The 19,178-nt window shown below is 61.0% G+C and overlaps 1 protein-coding gene across 3 annotated transcripts in view; it reads left to right on the forward strand.

The window, feature by feature from the left end:
* BSN (bassoon presynaptic cytomatrix protein) overlaps nt 1-19,178 on the forward strand; it is a 92,667-nt gene that overhangs the window by 70,994 nt on the left and 2,495 nt on the right. For 2 of the 3 annotated variants that reach the window (XM_065845484.2, XM_071813147.1), the window contains exons 4-11: nt 5,566-5,997; nt 7,422-14,042; nt 14,751-16,869; nt 17,157-17,905; nt 18,187-18,280; nt 18,402-18,545; nt 18,749-18,803; nt 18,890-18,986. In XM_065845484.2, the coding sequence (XP_065701556.1) occupies nt 5,566-5,997; nt 7,422-14,042; nt 14,751-16,869; nt 17,157-17,905; nt 18,187-18,280; nt 18,402-18,545; nt 18,749-18,789 (10,200 nt within the window). In that variant the 3' untranslated portion in view covers nt 18,790-18,803; nt 18,890-18,986. The remainder of the gene's footprint in view (nt 1-5,565; nt 5,998-7,421; nt 14,043-14,750; nt 16,870-17,156; nt 17,906-18,186; nt 18,281-18,401; nt 18,546-18,748; nt 18,804-18,889; nt 18,987-19,178) is intronic. The other variant, XM_065845485.2, reaches the window with a different exon arrangement.

A 19,178-nucleotide genomic window follows, 5' to 3' on the forward strand; every position in this document is an offset into this window, starting at 1 on the left:
CAGAAGTGTTTTCCATATTTTCCAGGCACCCATCTGTCACAGTGATGAGCCATGCACAGTACTTGTCAGCAAATAAATGAAATATTCTTGTGAGATTCAACGCATTTAATGCTGGGAAATGAGATCTGGCTTGTGAGATACTTATACCTCATGCTGCTTATCTAATTTTGCACAGATTTTTGTCTTGGTATTTTAATAGATATCATTTAAATTTTGTAAAATAATGCCACAGAACATAAATAACTGGGTGGAGTCCTAGGGATGATATTGCAGGGAGCAGTTTGCATTGGGATGAAGATCACTGCTGTGCATCTGCTGGAAGCCTGAGAGGTTACATTGAGGTCCTTGGGGGTGATGGGGACAGTGGGACTGGCAGCCAGGAGCTAACTGGGGAAGCTGGGAAGCCTCTGGCACCGCCATCTCCCACCAAGGCTCTCAGACCTCTGAGCTGCTGAACAGGAGGTTCATGTGCAACCACAATGCTGAAGCTCGCTGGCTCCGTCACTTAAAAAAAACCCAGCGGTGCTGGGGGATTCAGCATTTAATTAACTTGCCAAGCAGTAACGGTGACCAAAATTATGCTGGAAGACTTCTATTTTAGTTAATTACAGTTCTGTTGTTGCCCATTAGTAGATTAAAACAATTGCAGGGTAAAACCCAGCGGAGGTTGGCGAGCGTGGCTATGGCCACCTGCCAGTGGATGCCAGAGCTCGGGGGGAGCCCGGCACACCCCCCATGCACACAGGCCCCAATGCTCGCCAACCTCACACCGCATCCCCACGTGTCGCCCTGCAGGCTGGGCTGTGGCAAACCCTCCCTGGCCCGGGAGGCAGCACGGGCAGCCATCGGCACAGAGCCTGCCGGCATTGTGGCCGCATCCTGCGTTTCCCCACACCGCTCACGTGGTGTGCAATTAATAACCGGAATAGTTGTTCCCGCACTATTGCGATGGCTGGAACGCAGCCACTCGCTCTCGGTCACTGGCTAGGGCTGCCCTGCACCCGGGCTCCCTCCTGCCCCCACCAGAGCTCTTTTCTCTTGCTGGAAACCTGGTTTTCCCATAACTCTGCAAATCCCAGTGGTTTGGGGGCAAGGAAGGCTGGGAGCCCAGGAGTCAGGATGGTGACTGCCCAGGGGTGTAGGCTGGCTGGTTTCCTGCGCTCCCTGCCCTGCCAGTGCCTCGACATTGAAGACAGCATCTCAGGAATGGTTTGGTTTCATCCCTCTCTGTAATTATTGATGCTTTCCTTCGCCTGCACCCCGCTCTGCATCCCAGCGGTGCTGCCGGTGCACCACAGTCTTCATGGGCCCCAGCTCCCATCACCTGCCCTCTATGTGGTTAAAGCCCCTGTGCCTGCACCGCAGTGCAGCAAACATAGATGTCGAGCAAGCCCCCATCCCATCCTGATGGGGACCATGGTTTCCAGCGTCTCTAAGCACAGGGACTCAGACAGGCGCTGCTGTGCCTTTGCTATAAGCTCCTTACCCGCTTACTGCCCCGGTGAGGGGCACACTGACTTCCTGGCCATCCAACCGTTTGGACATGCAAAGCACTAAATACAGCCTAATTATTATTATCTTCATGGGATCTGGTTAATCTGGCTGGGGATTTACAAGCTGTTAGTAAATCAGCTGGTCGTCACATGTTTGCATTTTTCTCAGGGGTGGCTTAATCCTGTTGGCCGTGTTGGCTGGGAAATGCCCAGGGCCAAGATACACGTCTGGAGGAGCTGCTCCAGTGCCGACGCCTCTGGGAGGGAGCAGAGGGGCTGCAGGAGAACCAAACACTAAGCTGAAAACGCTGCAGGACAGCGGGAGAGGGTGGGTCATTTGTCACCGACAGAGCCTGGAACACTGGTGCAGGGCTGTGAGGTGCTTTGGACGCAGCATCTGTACTGAGCCCCAGGGTTTTAGCATCCAGCAGTGTGACAGTGTCAGTGCTAGGTGTTGGTTGGGCTGCAGAGGGCTCTTAAAGATGGGGACTGAGCGCTTGAAGAGGTTTGCCAGGGATGTTCCCGCTGGGTGCAGGTGGCCTTTCCTGCCTCCATCTCCCCGCAGCTGCCACGGGCAGATTTCACACCTTCCTGCGGGGGTGCAGGAGCCGGGCAGCTTGGAGCTCCTGCTGCTGGAGATGGTCACTGCAGCCAGCACCGGGACGTGACGGCAAACGCGATGGCAAACGCAGCTCCAGCACAGCCCATGCTCGCAGCATACACAGGGCTCTGCGCAGTGCTGCTGCCGAGGCCAGGGGCTCTCCCACAGCTCGGGACAGAAAACGCTCCCCTGTTTTGTTGCCATCTGAGGCTGTAACCGCATAGTGATGTTCTGTGGGGGTTCAGACTAAAACACAGGGTGCTGGACTGTCGGCAGGGTCTCCCTGGCATGGGAGAGCCCCGGCGTATTGAATGAAAAGCCCAAAAGAGAAAATGCAAACTCAACATGTGTCTGTTTCCTGTCTGGGGTGTCTCCTGGGGCTTGGCCGGCACCTCTCTCAGCTTGGGAAGGCCAAGGGCCAGCTCCACCTGCCACATTCCCTGGTTCCTGCCTCCCTTCTGTGCCCCAGCCTTTCTGCAGGCTGTGAAGGACAAAGGCTATCTCAGAGCAGAGCTCCACAATCTTTTTGGCAGGGCTGTTTTTACCAGAGATCTTTCCCTTCTCCCCTTCCCGGTGCAGTCCCATGAAGAGTGGAGCCATCATGTCTGCGAGAGCAGGGTGACACTGGAGTGGGTGACACTGGGGCAGCTGCCCAGGGGAATGGCTGTGGAGCTACGGGCAGGACCATCGCGAGGGAGGATGCTCAGACCGGTCTGCAGAGCTATAGATCCCCGTGGCTGGGGAGGGGCTGCTGAGGGAATGGGGGGTCTCCAGTCCAGTCTGCCATGCAGGGCAGAGGAGCCATCAACACAAGGGACTTAGTCTAGCAAAGTCTTGAACCCTCTCCAAGGACAGAGACCCCACGGTGACTGTCCTGGGCTGCACCACTGCCTCAGCAAAGGGGCTTTTCCTGATGTCCACCCTGACCCTCTGATTGTGCAAAGCCTGTACATCTGGACAAAAGGACTGGATGATCTGGGAGGTAACACCTTTTGCAGGTGCCCTGCCATAGTGGTTGTCCCAGCAGGGCAATGGCCAGAGTGTATGTGGGCACAAGAGCCACCTCTTCAGATGGGACCTGATTGGCACTCAGTTTCCACACTTGGTGGCCAGCCTTGGCCTTCCATGGTCATCATTGGCTTGTATTTGACCCCAGTGGGGCAAAAGAGTCTGTGCCCATCCCCTTGTCCAGAGCTTCCAGCCACCATGATCTGGCAGAGTGGGACAGCACAGGCATGGTCAGTGCCCCATCCAGGGAGCGTGTTGAGGGCCTGGACAGGGCAGGACAGGTTGTTTTGTGGGGACAGACTTTTTAGCACAGTCTGTAGGGACAGGACAAGGGGTGATGGTTTTAAACTAAGGGAGAGGGGATTGAGGCTGGACATGAGGAAGAAATTATTTACACTGAAGGTGGTGAGACCCTGGCCCAGGTTGCCCAGAGCAGTGATGGATGCCCCATCCCTGCAGACATCCCAGGCCAGGCTGGACACCTCTCCCTCAATGCCAGTGTTGGGAGGGAGCTCTGGTGAAGAAAAATGGGATTCCTCAAAGAAAAATGAAAGGCCGCGCATTTCCGTGAGGCAGAGATTCAATTTGTGTCATGCAATCACTTTTGCCTTTGCAGTCTGAAATAATTACGGCTTGGAGCGGGGCGAGGAGGTCTGATTCAGAGACACGGGGACAAGAACGAGTTCTGAAATAAAAAAAGATAAATGCAATCATTACAATACAATAGGCTGCACTTGCCCCTTAATTAGACTTTTTCTTTGATTAAGCAGTAATTAACTATTACCGCGCTGAAAGGGATTTTTTTTTGTGCCCCTACTGTATTCCTAAGATGTTTGTGTGGGACCGGGGGCTGCTGTGGGGTGGTGGGAGGATGCTGCACGTGTGCCCCTTCCCTGCAGGAGAAGCATCTCTGCCCCTCGCTCCCCAGCCAGCATGGGCTGGTGGCAGCTCCTGGCTCAGGTGTCTGCGGGAGTGAAGTACTGTCCATGGTGACACCCACTGCTCGGGGCCACCACCAGCTGCAAAGCATCGCCAGCATCTCCTCAAAACAGGGGAACTCCTGATTGCAGGTGCCAAGCCCGTTGTGCTGCCACCATCTCACAGGTGGGGTTTTTAGAGCCGTAGAGTAGGTTGGAGAAGACCCTTAAGGTAATCGAGTCCAACTGTTAACCTGACACCACCAAGTCCACCATTAACCCATGTCCCCAGGAACCTCATCTCCATATCTGTTCAACCCCTCTGGGGCTGTGACTCCACCACTGCCCTGGGCAGCCTGTTCCAATGCCTGACAACCCTTTCCAGGAAGAAATTGTTCTTAATAACTGATCTAAACCTGCCATGGTATAACTTGAGGCCTTTTTTTTGAGACTATTTTGGTGAACCTCATCTTCTCCATGGAGACCATGACCTCTGTGGCTCCAGGAGACAGGGCTGGCTTGCAGCCCTGATCCCAGGCTGATCCAGCTGAAGACCAAGCCCATGTCTCTAATAGCATGACAGCTCCTTGGGGCCAGCTGCCCCCTGAGATTGGCCACCCTGAGCTCCAGGAGCAACGGATCAGCAAAGAAGAAGTCTGGGGAAAAGGAGTTGGAGCATATCAGACTGTCAGCAGCAAAACTAAAAAGATTTAAGATTATGAAACATCAAAGGGTAGGAAATGTCAGGCCCCTATTCCTGGACATTCCTGGGTGGGTAAAAATAGCCCTTGCATGACCCGTGAGGGGAAAGTGCTTGAGATCTAATGCAGAGCCCCCGCCGCAGCCCCGCGGGCTCTCTGCCACTCACCGCCCCGCGTGCAAGCGGCTTTTTCCAGGTCATAAAACGATGGCTCTTGCTGAGAATTTCACTAGACAAGATTGTCTTGTTCTTTTCCTGCACAGCGTGTACTTTGAGTAATATCTTTGGGAAATTTTTGCATACTTGTGTACCCAGTATTTTCTGATAACCTAGAAAAAAAGATCCTTAAGTATTATGATTATGCTATTAAACCTTTATTGTATTGAGGAAAGAGAAGCTGTGTGGAGCCAAAAAAGTGTTAAGCTACAGTAGCAATCTGCCTTCATTGTTTCATTTCATTTAAAATTGAAATATTGGCAAGGCTGGAGATGAAAAGAGCTGGTGATACTGAGGTGTCGTGGAGGAGAGTGTGAAATCCATGTGCCATAGCCATCATCCCTCTGGCTGAACATCACTGAGGCCTGGACAGGGGTAGGTCTGAGCTGGATGGTTGGTCTCTTCTAGATGGTTTGTAGGATTCAGCTGCAATGCTGCACACCCCTCCACAGCCCATGCCAGCGTTATGACACTTGCCTGCTCACCGCCTGGCCTTGCCAAAGCCAGTTATCTGCTTTGTGTGGGCTGAGTCCTTTGCACCATCACTGCGTGTCCCATCAGCAGATCTCAGTGACACCCCCACTGGGACCAATCTCATGGAGTTTGAAGAGAACTTTCTCTGTTTTGCAGAAAAACGAATGGCTGTGCTTGAACTGCCAAACTCAGCGCCTGCTCGAAGGCAGCCTTGGTGACCCAGCCCCCATGCCTTTGCCTGCCCCAAAGCAACCATCCCCTGGCTCCCCCCGGCACCAGCCGCCAGCTGCCAGCCAGCACCAGAGAGCACCGGCACCCGCTGAACCGGCGGCACCCCCGGAACGGCAGCCCTCGCCTGCGCGGAGCCTGCGGGCTGCCGAACCGAGCCGGACCCCCAGCCCTGCCCCGCCAGAGAAGAAGCCCCTGGCGCCGTCAGAGGAAAAACCGCTGCCCAAAGCTGCCCCGGAACCTTCCAGAGCTCCCGAGAGCACCACCACACCAAAAGGGAAGAGCGAGACCCCCAAAGTGGAGGGGGAGAGCAAGGAGAGCCGGGCACCCCCCGAGGCGCCGCGAGCGAAGGAGCAAGAGGTGAGTTCTGGGGGTGCGTGTCCCTGTGTCCCCACCTGAGCAGCCCTGGGGCTGCGTGTCCCCGGGGCTGGCGCAGTGCTGAGCCCTGCCCACACCAGCAGCAATGCTCAGATGGGGAATTGTTCTGAGTCGGAGCAGAAACCGTGTCCTGGAGGCCGCTTGCCACGGGAAAGGGTGAGCTGCAAACTGCTCGGGACCTTCTACAGCAGCATGCTGGTGTTTGCCTGCTCTTTATTAGGATTAGATCGATATGGGCATAATGCGATAGTTCATGTAATCTTTAGCCTTTGGATTTGTTTTAAATAATATAAGGGCAGCTGAATTTGTTGTTAAATGGAAAACTCGTTTCTGAACAGTTTGTCTTGCAGCAGTTGGCATTTTTCAAGCTCCTCATCCCACCATTTTTAAAATTCAGTATGGTTTGGGGAAACATTTGGCTGCATTAGGATAGTTTCCCCCAAGAGCAGCCATCCCAGCAGCAGCCAGCAACCCCCCTGTGGGCAGGGGACACGGCAGGAGGTCCCCACCAGCTGGGGGGGCAGCTGCCCCTGGGGAAGAGGCTGCTCTATCCTTGTCTGCTGGCACTACTGAAATCAAATAAGGTGCCTGGTGGCTCCCTGGGGTGACAGGTCCTGCCCGTAGCATCAGAGCAAAGTGTGACAGAGCTTTCCCCAGGGCTCAAAGGCTTGCCCCCACCCTGCCTAATTGTAACATCAATTAAAAAGGCCTGTTTATTTCTGCTGGCATCTAAGGAGGGTCCTGGGGGCTGCCGCGCTTCTGAAGGCAGGCCTGTCAGTCAGGGAAATTAAAGCTCATTAAAGATCCCCACAGCTGCAGCTGCTGAAGCTCATGTTCCCTCAGTGCCACTGTGCCAGTCTGGCTGGGTGCAGGGGTGCAAGGGCCGTCCCCTCCTCATAGCCTCCCCCAATTACCAGTGCCTGGGCTTGTCCTGGTGCAGGTAGCTGCCTGGGACGAGCGGCAGCTCTGCCTGTGCTCCCCCGCCCCAGCGAAGGGCACACAGCCATCGGTACCCCAGCTTAACGACACAGCTCAGCCACCTCGAGCCTCTGAGTAGTGAGTAGTAAAAAAAAGGATATTGCCATTAGACAGCCTTCTCCTACTAGTTATTGGAGAAATAAGGCTGATAGGGCCCAGTTGTTTAAACATATTGATATGTCCCACGATGCCTGCACCCCGGGGACATTTGCTGTGCCATCCCCTGCACGCAGAGCACCCCATCACCTGCCTTCGTTAGCGCACAGACAAATTGCTGACGAGCCATCGGGAGCTACATGGGGCAGCCCCCAGCCTCCCAACGCCGCCCAGACCTTCTGCGTGCTCCCCAGGGGAGGGTTTGGTGGGGCAGCGGGGGTAGCAGCTCCAAAGCCGTGTAGGTCTGACACTGTGCTCTGCCCTGCCCACAGGAGGGGAGCAAGCCGTACCCCCCGGACCTGTCCCGCAGCCCCCAGAGCCTCAGTGACACCGGCTACTCCTCTGATGGCATCTCCAGCTCGCACAGCGAGATCACCGGCCTGGTGCAGCAGGAGGAGGAGAAGCTGAGTGGCACTGGGCTGGCCGGGCAGAGTCCCCCCAGCCCCTCTGAGCTCACCAAGCTGGAGAGCAGCATGCGGCCCCTCCTGGAAGGCCGGGGTCCCCCACCGGAGCCTGCTGAGCGCGGCAAAGGTGGCCCAGAGCCGCGGGAGGAGCAGCGGCAGCGGCCACGATACCTCTCCATCACCCCCGAAGCCTTTGACTCGGATGAGGAGCTGGAGGACATCTTGGAGGAAGATGAGGACTCACTGGAGTGGGAGAACCAGCGGGAGCGGCGGGAGAGCACAGAGTCCTCAGATGAGTTTGGCAGCAAGCTACGGCATGACTACGTGGAGGACAGCAGCGAGGGGGGCTTCTCTCCGGTGCCCCCCCGGCCCAAGGGCCAGGAGGCAGAGGTGAGCGATGAGGAGTTCATGCGGAGGCAGATCATGGAGATGAGTGCAGAGGAGGACAACCTCGAGGAGGAGGAGGAGGAAGGCTACGGGCGTGCCAAGTACAGCATCCCCAAAGCCGGGCAGAAGGCTGAGGCAGAGAAGGGCAAAGAGCCAGCGTCGGCCAAGCGGCGCCTGCCACACAGCCCTGGCAGCCTCTACAAGGAGGAGAGGAAGGAGCTGGAGGTGGCAGAGGGCGATGACCTGAACACCGCTCAAGGCGGGCTGCGTCGCTTCAAGACCATCGAGCTGAACAGCACAACCGGCTATGGCCGGGAGATGGAGATGGGGCAGGAGGCAGATGCCAGCCTGGACCGGGAGCCCGAGCTGGAGATGGAGAGCCTGACGGGCTCCCCCGAGGAGCGCTCCCGCGGCGAGTACTCCTCCACCCTGCCCGCCACAACGCCCAGCTACACCTCAGGCACCTCGCCCACCTCCATCTCCTCCCTGGAGGAGGACAGTGACAGCAGCCCCAGCCGCCGGCAGCGGCTGGAGGAGGTGAAGCAGCAGAGGAAGGCTCGCCACCGCTCACATGGCCCCTTGCTGCCCACCATCGAGGACTCATCTGAGGAGGAGGAGCTGCGGGAGGAAGAGGAGCTGCTGCGGGAGCAGGAGAAGATGCGGGAGGTGGAGCAGCAGCGCATCCGGAGCACGGCGCGCAAGACCAAGCGTGACAAGGAGGAGCTGAGGGCCCAGCGGAGGAGGGAGCGCTCCAAAACGCCCCCCAGCAACCTCTCCCCCATCGAGGACGCTTCCCCCACCGAGGAGCTGCGGCAGGCGGCAGAGATGGAGGAGCTGCACCGCTCCTCCTGCTCTGAGTACTCGCCCTCTATTGACTCAGAGGCTGAGAGCTTCGAGGCCGTGGCCTCCAAGCTGTACAAGTCGGGCAGCGAGTACAACCTGCCCACCTTCATGTCGCTGTACTCCCCGACAGAGAAGGGGGAGAGCGGCCCCACCCAGCCCACCAGCAAGCCCCTCAAAAGCGCCGAGGAAGCCTATGAGGAAATGATGAGGAAGGCAGAGATGATGCAGAAGCAGCAGGTCCAGCAGGCCCAGCCAGCTGTTTCCTATGGCAGTGCCTACCAGCAGGTTGGCTACCGCAGCAGCGAGGGCCAGAATGGCTTTGAGTACCAGTACGGTGAGGAGTACCAGTACGAGGGCAGTCCCGCGCGCCCCTCCCAGCCCAGCTACCCCAGCACCCTGCCGAAGGCAGGAGCCGTGTATGAGGAGATCCTGCAGACTTCACAGAGCATCTCCAGAATGCGCAGGTCCTCCTCCTTTGACCTGGCCCTGGAGCAGGGAGAGAAGGTGAAGGGGCAGGAGGAGGCATACCAGGAGAAGCACTTCCTCAATGCCGAGAGCGCCTACGCCGACCTACTAAAGCAGAACGGGGGTCCCCTCACCCCCGGCACCAGCCCCACGCAGCTCTCTGCTCCCGTCTCCTTCGCCACCTCTGACAGCAGTGCAGGCAAGGCCATTCCCGATGTTCGGGTAACCCAGCATTTTGCGAAAGAGGGGCAAGACCCAGCCAAGCTCCAGAGCTCCCCAGCAGTGCCCAGCTTGGCATCCAAGGCTGCCACCACTCCTTACACCTATGGCAAAGTTACCAGCACGGTGACAACAGCGGCAAGTGGCCCTGGGAGCACATTGCAGAGCTATGGCTCCCCAGCTCCAGAGGCCCCATCTGTAGCCAGCAGAAGCTACAGCCCAGTGAAGAGCACAGTCAGCTATGGCTCACAGACAGAGGACCCTGGCAGAAGCAAGGCGTCGGTGGAGATCAGCGTGCAGACAGCCAGGGAGAAGCTCCCGGCCACGAGCGACAGCAAGCCCCCACCGCCCAAGATGCACCCCTTCTTCAAGAGCTCCAGCACTCCACTCTCACCCACCTCCCCCACGCAGAGCCCCACCCATGCTGTCAAGGCCACTGCAGAGTTTTCCACGCAGACACAGAGCCCCCTCCTCCCTTATGAGGGTCCCACTGCTGCAGCTGCCAGCCCTCCCACCTCCTCCCCCATGGTGGCACAGGGGACACAGACACCGCACCGGGCAGGCTCACCACGCCTGGCCCGGCAGCCCTCCTCGCAGGATTCCCCCTTCATGGTGATCACGCTGGCAGCTGATGCAGCCAGCCAAACCAAGCCAGCCAGCTCCAGCTCATTGACGTCCCCCACCTCATCCCCCACCAGGACGAGCCGGCATCTGCCAGCACATGGCTACAGCCCAGCGCCGGAGCAGCCACTGGGAGCCTACATCAGGGCACAGCCAGTGAAGGAGCAGGCCCAGAAGACCCCTGCTGTGACTTCAGCTGCTGACAGCATCGCGGGGCTGTACGGCTGGGGAGCACTCCCTGCGGAAAACATCTCCCTGTGCCGCATCTCCTCCATCCCCGGCACATCCCGAGTCGAGCCAGGGCCCAAGGCATCGGGCACTAATGCCGTGGACTTACGGACTGCACTGAAGTCCGCCCCCATCATCATCACGGACCAAGGCATGGATCTCACCTCCTTGGCCACCGAGGCCAGGAAGTACTGCCTGACCTTGGATCACATCCCCAGCCGGCAGTCCACGGCCATCCAGCCCCTGATCATCAACCTCAATGCCCAGGAACAGCCCCACGCCATCATTGCAGCAGCCAGCACCACCGGCCTGGCCATCGCCTCCCCCATGCTCCTCTCGCAGTCCAAGCAGCCTGTGGTGTATGGAGACCCTTTCCAGAGCCGGGTGGACTTCGGGCAGGGCACTGGGAGCCCGGTGTGCTTGGCGCAGGTGAAGCAGGTGGAGCAGGGTGTCCAGACAGCCACTGTCAGAGCCAGTGGAGTGGCCGGCAGCAAGCCTGAGCCCGCTGCTGCCCCGCAGACCAAGTTTGCAAGATACGGCGTGCCAGGCCAGGTGGTGAAGAAGGACATGCTCATCACACAGAGTGGCGGGTCGCAGAATGTCGGCGGCCTCCAGCAGCCCTTCCCACCAGAGCCAGGCTCAGAGCTGTACCGGGCGGTGCCAGTGGAGTTGAAGAGCCAGAGCCCGCTCCTTGCCATGGGCAGCAAGAAGTCCCAGGTGATGATGGTGCAGATGGAGGAAGCGGCAGCCAGCCCTGTGACCAAAGTGCTGAAGGAGGAGCTGCCAGCCAACGTGCTGGACCTGACGGGTGTGAAGCCGGAGAGCCAGGTGGCCTGTTGTGACATGGTCTACAAGTTCCCCTTCGGTAGCAGCTGCACCGGTGCTTTTAACCCCACCTCCAAGATGCCAGAGAAGAAAGCTGGGGAAGCGGTGGTGCCCAGCCTGAAAGCCAGTGTTCCCCTCTACGGCAGCAGAGAGCCGGAGCTGCCAGAGACCTTCCCCTACCGGGAGCAGCCAGCCCCGGCGCCCGCGCTCTATGAGGAGCAGAAGTTTTACCCCACCGGCACCTTCGGACGCCTCTACTCCTCCATGTCCGACACGAACCTCTCTGAAATCGGGATGAGCTACTATCCCACAAAGGGGGATCAGCCCTTCCCCTCCCCGGCACGTGATGCTGCTGTGGACCTCAGCACCATGAAGCATTCCTACAGTGTGGGCTTCGCCGAGGGGGGTTACCTAGGCCAGGGGCTGCAGTATGGCTCCTTCTCCGACCTCCGCCAGCCAGGGGAGCTGCTGGGCCACCCACTCCCCATGCGAAGGTACAGTTCAGTCTCCAATATCTACTCCGACTACCGCTTCTCGCCCCGGGGGGACCTGGCCAGCTTCCAGGAGTCCAGCCTGGCCCACTACAGTGCTACCACCGCACGCGAGATCAGCCGCATGTGCGCTGCCCTCAACTCCATGGACCAGTATGGGGGCCGGCATGCCAACGGCCCCGACCTGCTCCCCTACGGCCCCAGTGCCGGGCCAGGGGGTGCGGGGGGGCTGCCAGCTCAGCAGCAGGGCCCTGCGCCCCCTAAACCCAGCAGGGTGTACAACCCCTCCTTCCCCGAGGCACAGCAGGGCTTCGGCAACCTGGTGCAGTACAACGTCCCTGGCGTCCGCCTGGGCGCTGTCCGGCAGATGTTCCCTTCCACCGCCACCGTGCGAGCTGCCGATGGGATGATCTACTCCACCATCAACACGCCCATCGCCTCCACGCTGCCCATCACCACCCAGCCAGCCTCGGTGCTGCGGCCCATGCTGCGCGGGCTCTACAGACCCTACGGCCCGGGCAGTGTGGCGGCAGTGCCGCTGGCCAGCCTGGCCCGGCTGCCGCTCATTTCCCCCCGTGTCCCGCTGGCAGCACAGGGCCTCTACCGCTACCCGGCCCCCAGCCGGCCGGCGGCCTCGCTGATGGAGACGCCTGTCTACCTGGGCAAGCCCGTAAGCACAGCACCGGCAGGCACCAGCTCTGCTCCCAAAGCCCCCGCTGCCCCCTCCAGCGGCTTGCAGAAAGCAGAGCCGGCAGGGGCTGCTCCCCGTGCTGAGGGTCCGGCAGCACCCGTGGCTGGCAAGGAGGGCGGGCAGGTGACCACAGCAGCCAAGGCAGCAGCGGATGGGGCTCAGAGAGAGGAGCGGGAGCGGGAGGAGGAACGGCAACGCAAGCAGCAGGAGCATGTGCTGCAGCTGGAGCGGGAGCGCGTGGAGCTGGAGAAGCTGCGGCAGCTGCGGCTGCAGGAGGAGCTGGAGCGGGAGCGTGCAGAGCTGCAGCGGCACCGGGAAAAGGAGCAGCTGCTGGTGCAGCGGGAGCTGCAGGAGCTGCAGTGCATCAAGCAGCAGGTGCTGCAGCAGCAGCAGGAGGAGCGGCACGCACAGCTGGCGCTGCAGCGGGAGCAGCTCGCCCAGCAGCGCCTGCAGCTCGAGCACATCCACCAGCTCCAGCACCAGCTGCAGCAGCAACTGGAGGAGCAGAAGCGCCAGAAAAGCGTCTTCTCCGCTGAGCCCACCGCTCGCCCGCCCGAGGGGCCCATCGAGCTGCCACGAGGCCCACCACACAACGGGCAGGCATGGCCCCCGCCGGGACAGGCACTGCCAGAGGGACCCACCGGCCCTCGTTACCCCACGCCGCAGCGGCCCCTCAGCAGTTCGGCCTCAGACATGTCGCTGCAGGCCGAGGAGTCCTGGGAGCCCAGCCGGGGTATGAAGAAGAGGAACTCGATGCCACGGCTGCGGGATGCTTACGAGAAGGATGCGGCACGGGAGGCCTTTGCGGCGAGGAAGACAGCAGACAGCAGCGTGCAGACAGACGAGGAGGACGGTGAGGAGCGGTACCTGCTGTCGCGGCGGCGGCGGGTGCGGCGCAGTGCTGACTGCAGCGTGCAGACGGACGAGGAGGACAGCGGGGAGTGGGAGCAGCCTGTGCGGCGCCGGCGCTCCCGGCCATCGCGGCACACCGAGGCCGGTACCGAGGGCAAGACGGAGGGGACGGCCCGTGGCACAGCCAGCGTGGGCATCCAGACCATCAGCGACTGCTCAGTGCAGACAGAGCCTGACCAGCTCCTCCGCGTCTCCCCCTCCATCCACATCACCACCCATGACCCTCGGGTGGAGATCGTCAAGTACATCTCAGCCCCGGAGAAGACGCAGCGAGGTGAGAGCCTGGCCTGCCAGACGGAGCCGGAGCCGGCCCCCCAGCCCGGCGTGGTGGTCCCTCAGCTGACAGTGCCCACCACCATCCCCCCCTACTCCACCAACATCCAGATGGTGGGCACGGGCCCCCTGGACCCCCACACTGTCCGGCAGCAAACCCTGGGCAAGTTCGAGAAGAAGAAGCCGGATCCCCTGGAAATCGGCTACCAGTCCCATCTGCCGGCCGAGTCCCTCTCCCAGCTGGTGACCCGCCAGCCGCCCCGCTCTCCTCAGGTCCTCTATTCGCCTGTCTCCCCCCTGTCCCCCCACCGTCTCCTGGAGTCCTCCTTTGCCACCAGCGAGCGGCTGAACAAGGCTCACGTACCCCCGCAGAAGCACTTCACCGACTCGGCCCAGCGCCAGCAGACGCTGCCGCGCCCCATCAAGACCATGCAGCGCTCCCTCTCCGACCCCAAGCCCATCAGCCCCACCGCTGAGGAGGCCAGCAAGGACAGGTTCTCCCTCTACCAGCACCCACTGCTTCCCAGCACCCAGGTATGTCAGTGCAGAGAACAACTTTTCCCTTGGGGAACAGCCCCAGGAGGCACCTCGGGACATTTCAGTTTCGTTAGCGCTGCAGCAATTGATATTTTAAAAAGCTGGCTTCCCACAGCAGCCAGCGGGCACAGGAGTGGCAGCCGGAGGGAGGCCCTGGAGCTCCACCAGCTGCAGGACCTGCTGCTGGGTGGCAGGATCGGGGCTGTCCCATGTCCCCTGCCCCAGCTGCGTTCCCCTCCTCTCCCGAGGCGCAGGTGCTGCGCACGGCTCTGTTTTGGCTTGCGGCAGCTCTCGCTCCACCTTTGTCCCCATGCATCGAAGTTGCCTTTGGCTGCCAAATGCCCCACAAATTGCCCTGGGGCGATTGTTGGGGCAGCAGCAGCCCCGGCTGCTCCCCCGAGCCCTGCTGCTGGGTGCCTGAGGACGCAGAGCAGTTTTTGTGGCAGGCGGCAGCACGCACGTGGCCAACCCAGCGCTTGGCTGGCTGCCACCCCGGTAATTACTCACGGAAAGCGCCCTGCCTGTTACTTCCATCCTATTTATTGCGCTTTTACATAAATGCCACTTCCCTGGTGCATGGGGGAACGTGTGCACAGGGGGCTGTCTCGTTGCAGCCCCAGGACACAGGAGAAGCTCCGCAATGCTCAGGGGGGACATGAGGGGACACCTATTCGCAGCCCTGACCAGGTTTTCTTGGCTTTGCAGGTTGGGGGGCTGCAGTCAAGCCCGCTGGCGCGCAAGGTGAAGCGGACGCTGCCCAGCCCACCGCCTGAGGAGCCCCACGTCCCCCTGGCCAGCCCGGCCACCCCCCAGCTTTACCTGAGCAGCCTGGCCCCCAAGGCCACAGCGCCGGTCACCAAGGCCAGCCTGCTGAAGGAGCTGGACCGCGACCTAAAGCTGGTGGAGCACGAGGCCACCAAGCTGCGGAAGAAGCAGGCAGAGCTGGACGAGGAGGAGAAGGAGATTGATGCCAAACTGAAGTACCTGGAGCTGGGCATCACCCAGCGCAAGGAGTCGCTGCTGAAGGACCGGGGGGGTGGGCGGGACCACCCCTACCTGCGCGGCCCCGGGGACCGCCGCGACTACCTGTCCGACAGCGACCTGCACAGCTTGCGCCTCGCCACCTACGACAGCACTGCCCTGCACCCCGCGCCCACCAGCCAGTACCCTGACTTTGCTGCCCCTGTTGCCTCCTACGGCGCCTACCCATACCCTGCTCCGCCCGGCCCCCCTGCCTTCCCACCACCACGCCTACAGCCCCCACAATACCCCGCGGCCAGCACCACACAGGATGGCTTGCCAGCGGCCCCGCTGCCCACCTTTGCTTCTCCCGGCGCCTTCCCGGCCCCTGGTGCCACGTACCCGGAACTGGGCACCCCAAGCCAGCCGGCCTACCGGCCCCAAAACCCCTATCAAACCCCCAGCGCCTTCGCCGGGGTGGCCGCTGTGCCAGCAACGCAGCCCTCCCTCTTCCAGAGCCTGGCCGAGGTCACTGGCGGGCACCAGAAGCCACGGCAGACCTCGCTTGCTGACCTGGAGCAGAAGATCCCCACCAACTATGAGGTTATCGGCACGGCCACCAGCTCCTCTGCCGTCCCCGATGTCACCTTCAGTGCCACGACAGCGAGTGGTGGCTACGAGCAGTACAAGGTACCTGAGGCCCGGCCGGCTGAGAGAGCTGGTGCAGCACAGGGCCCCTCGGCCAGCTTCTCGTCCGAGTCCCTCTACACCAGCCTGGAGCAGAACATCCCCCGGAACTATGTGATGATCGAGGACATCAGCGAGCTCACCAAGGAGAGCCCAGCAGTGGAGGGGCAGAAAGCGGAGCCGGTGAGCACAGGCACTGACAGCCGCCATGGCAGAGAGAAGAGCGATTTGGGGGATGCTGAGGGCTCTGGCCGGCCCTGCTGCTATGCCAAAGCTGAGGAGGAGTCTGAGGAGGATGTCTATGACCACCATGGTCCGGACCACCGAGGGAAGAACAGCTACCACCGGGGCACTGAGAGCAATGGCCGGGTGTTGGGGAGCTCTGCTGGCTCGTCCTACTACTATGGGGACAGCGAGTACCGGCACTCCTCACGGGCTGACAAGCACAGCTCCAGTGCAGCACTGCCAAAGCATTCCTCCAAGAACCTGGCACCTGCTGTTGTCTCCTCAAAGCGCAGCAAGCACAGGAAGCAAGGCATGGAGCAAAAGATCTCCAAGTTTTCTCCCATCGAAGAAGCCAAAGATGTGGAGTCAGACCTGGCCTCCTACGTGGTGACAACCTCGGTTGGTGGGAGCAATGTGGCCTCCAGGGCCAAGAAGCTGCAGGAGGAGATCACCTATGGCCTGAAGAAGAATGTCTACGAGCAGCAGAAGTACTACGGTGTCTCCAACCGGGATCTGGTGGACGAGGAGGAGCGGGTCTACTCTGCCAGCAGCAGAACCCGCTCCTCCAGCTACGGGGTGGAGAAGCCCTCTGGCCGGGAGGCAGGCAGCCGGAGCAAGTCCTATGAGCGGGAGGGCATGGAGCGCTCTCAGAAAGGCGGCTCCAAGCCCTCGTCCCTCAGCATGAGCCAGAGTCGGGGGCGGGCGCCCATCCGCACACAGCCCTCGGAGGAGGAGAGCCCCGTCAGCCCCCTGGGGAAGGCGGTGGGGGGGTCACGCAGCGCGGGAGGGCCGGGCTCCCAGTCGGCAGGGGATCCCTGCTCCCAGTTCTGCTCCAGCCACTCGTTGCCTGATGTGCAAGAGCACATAAAAGATGTGCCAAGGAGTCACTTGTACAAGCATGAGGAGGGCTACAGCATGGACGATGCCCACTGCGTTGTCTCGGACAGCGAAGGTAACGGCTCCCCGTGGTGAGCACCCCAGAGCATGGCGCTTCCCCGGGGCATGCCCCTCCGCTCGTACGCAGAGACACTCTCACCGCCTCAGTTTGCTTGACATGTGCCTTCCTCCCCCTGCCCTGGATGTTCGGTGTTAGCCGGTCCCGTGCTGTGTCCCTTCCCCAGTGGCGCGGGCTGTCCCCCACGCGTGTGCCCGCTGCTTGCCTCTCCCACCTCATTGCATGGCTTCACCCGGGGGTCCTCAAGTGAGAGATTGACTGTGGTTTGTTTTTGGTTTCCGAAGCCTATCATTTGGGTCAGGAGGAGACAGACTGGTTTGATAAGCCCAGGGAGGCACGGGCGGAGAGGGCCAGGCACTATGGCGGCCATTCTTCTTCGCAGAAGAGACCCCCAGTTAAGCACACCTACCATGACTACGACGAGCCCCCCGACGAGGACCCATGGCAGCACGACGACTACCCCCAGCACCGTGAGCACCGGCACCATGGAGAGTACGGGCGCCACGCCAGTACATCCCGGCATGCCAGCGACGAGCCCCCACGGCGCTCGGGCAAGCAGCACCCGCGGGAACCTGGCCGCCATGAACCACGTGGCCATGGGCCATCAGCTGCCCCCAAGAAGGCGCAGCAGCCTGAACCCCGCGTGCCTGCACCCTATGGCCCAGGCTCTGCTGAGTACGCCCCGCCATCCCGCCCCGCTGCACACCACCATGGCGCCGAGACCCCCAAAGCGCAGAAGCCCCCCCAGCCACATGGGCTGGCCACCCCAGCGCCGAAGCCAGAGCCTGTCGCACACCCACAGCAGCCGGCAGGCAGGCAGCAGCAGGCAGGGCAGCAGCCAGCCGGCAGGCAGCAGCCAGCAGCACGGCAGGCTGCCCAGCCGGGGAGCTCGGCACAGCCTGAGGCCCGGGGTAGGACCCAGGGACCCCCATCGTCCCGGCCACCGCAGCAACAGCAGTCAGGGCCAGCCCAGGCGGTGGGGAAGGCGCCGGCCACGCTCCATGCACAGCCTGGTGGGCACACAGCATCAGCGGTAAGTACGGGCTTGGCAGGAGAAGGGGTGGGGACAGGAACCATGGGGCAAGGTGGATCTCACTTGTCTTGCCCACCCCTGCATGCTGCGGAAGCAGCCATCCTCTTGAGGGAACGTGGGGGGGACATCCCTATGCCCTGGATCCCTTCCTGCTACTTTTGGGGCTGCAGGGCCATTTTCCTACAGCATTTGGGGGTTTTGGTGTCACCTCCCAGCCCAGGTCCCCCCATAGGCTGCTCTGCTGTGTGGGTGAGCCCTGAGAGCTGTTTTCTTCATTCCAGCCAAAAGCGGAGCAGACAGACACATCCAAACCTGCAGCGAAAGTGCCACAGCAGCCGGGGAGAGCGCCCATGGCACAGCCCCTGGGAGCAGCAGGTCAGTGGGCCCAGGGACATAGTGCCATCCTCCCCCGTTTCAGCTGCCTGGCACCCCAGGAGCTCAGCTGAAGCTCCCACCAGGCCCATTCCTGCTAACGGTGGCTTCCTTTATCATGCAGCAGACAGCAAGGCTGGTCCAAGGGCAGCCGGGCTGCGTGGTCCTGCCGGCCCGGCAACAGGACAGCCCGGAACGGAAGGAGAGAGCGTGTTCTCCAAAATCCTGCCGGGGGGGGCAGCAGAACAAGCAGGCAAACTGACTGAAGGTGAGGGCTGCTCCTAGGGACTGGGACAGCGCAGTGATGCTCTTCTTGCACTAAGATGGGGTTGGGTGCCGCAGGGGTGGCCAGGTGTAGATGGCAGGATGCGGTGCTGCTGCAGTTTGGGGCAAATGCAGCGGTCTGGGAGATGGGGAGGTGGAGGGCCAGCGTGGCTGCTCCATGCTGATGCCTTTCTCACTTCCCTGCAGCGGTGTCAGCTTTCGGCAAGAAGTTCACTTCGTTCTGGTGAGAGAACGGCACAAGGTGAGTGCAGCCAGCACCAGATGCTGCGCCAGGGGCTCTTCCCGCCCTGGCTGCAGCTGACACCCTCCCACTCCCTCCTGCTGCAGGAGTTTGGGAAGCAAATGGAGATTGAGTCGTTGCCGTGGAAAAACCTATGAAGATGCCAGTGAATTCAGCACACGGCGCCGGACTCTGGGTATAACAGTGAGTGTCCTGGGGCAGGGCCACATACTGGTCCCCTCCATTGCACCGATCCCCTCCATCACATGAGTCCCCTCTGCTGTGCCATCCCTAGGTTCCCATGGCACCCCTGTCCCCCCTGGCACCTGCTGAGCCCAGTTCTGCCGCACTCCCGGCCCCTGGGGCAAGAAGGACACAGTGCAGCCCCATCGCCTT

This window comes from Patagioenas fasciata, chromosome 10 (assembly GCF_037038585.1).
Source record: "Patagioenas fasciata isolate bPatFas1 chromosome 10, bPatFas1.hap1, whole genome shotgun sequence".
Taxonomy (NCBI): domain Eukaryota; kingdom Metazoa; phylum Chordata; class Aves; order Columbiformes; family Columbidae; genus Patagioenas; species Patagioenas fasciata.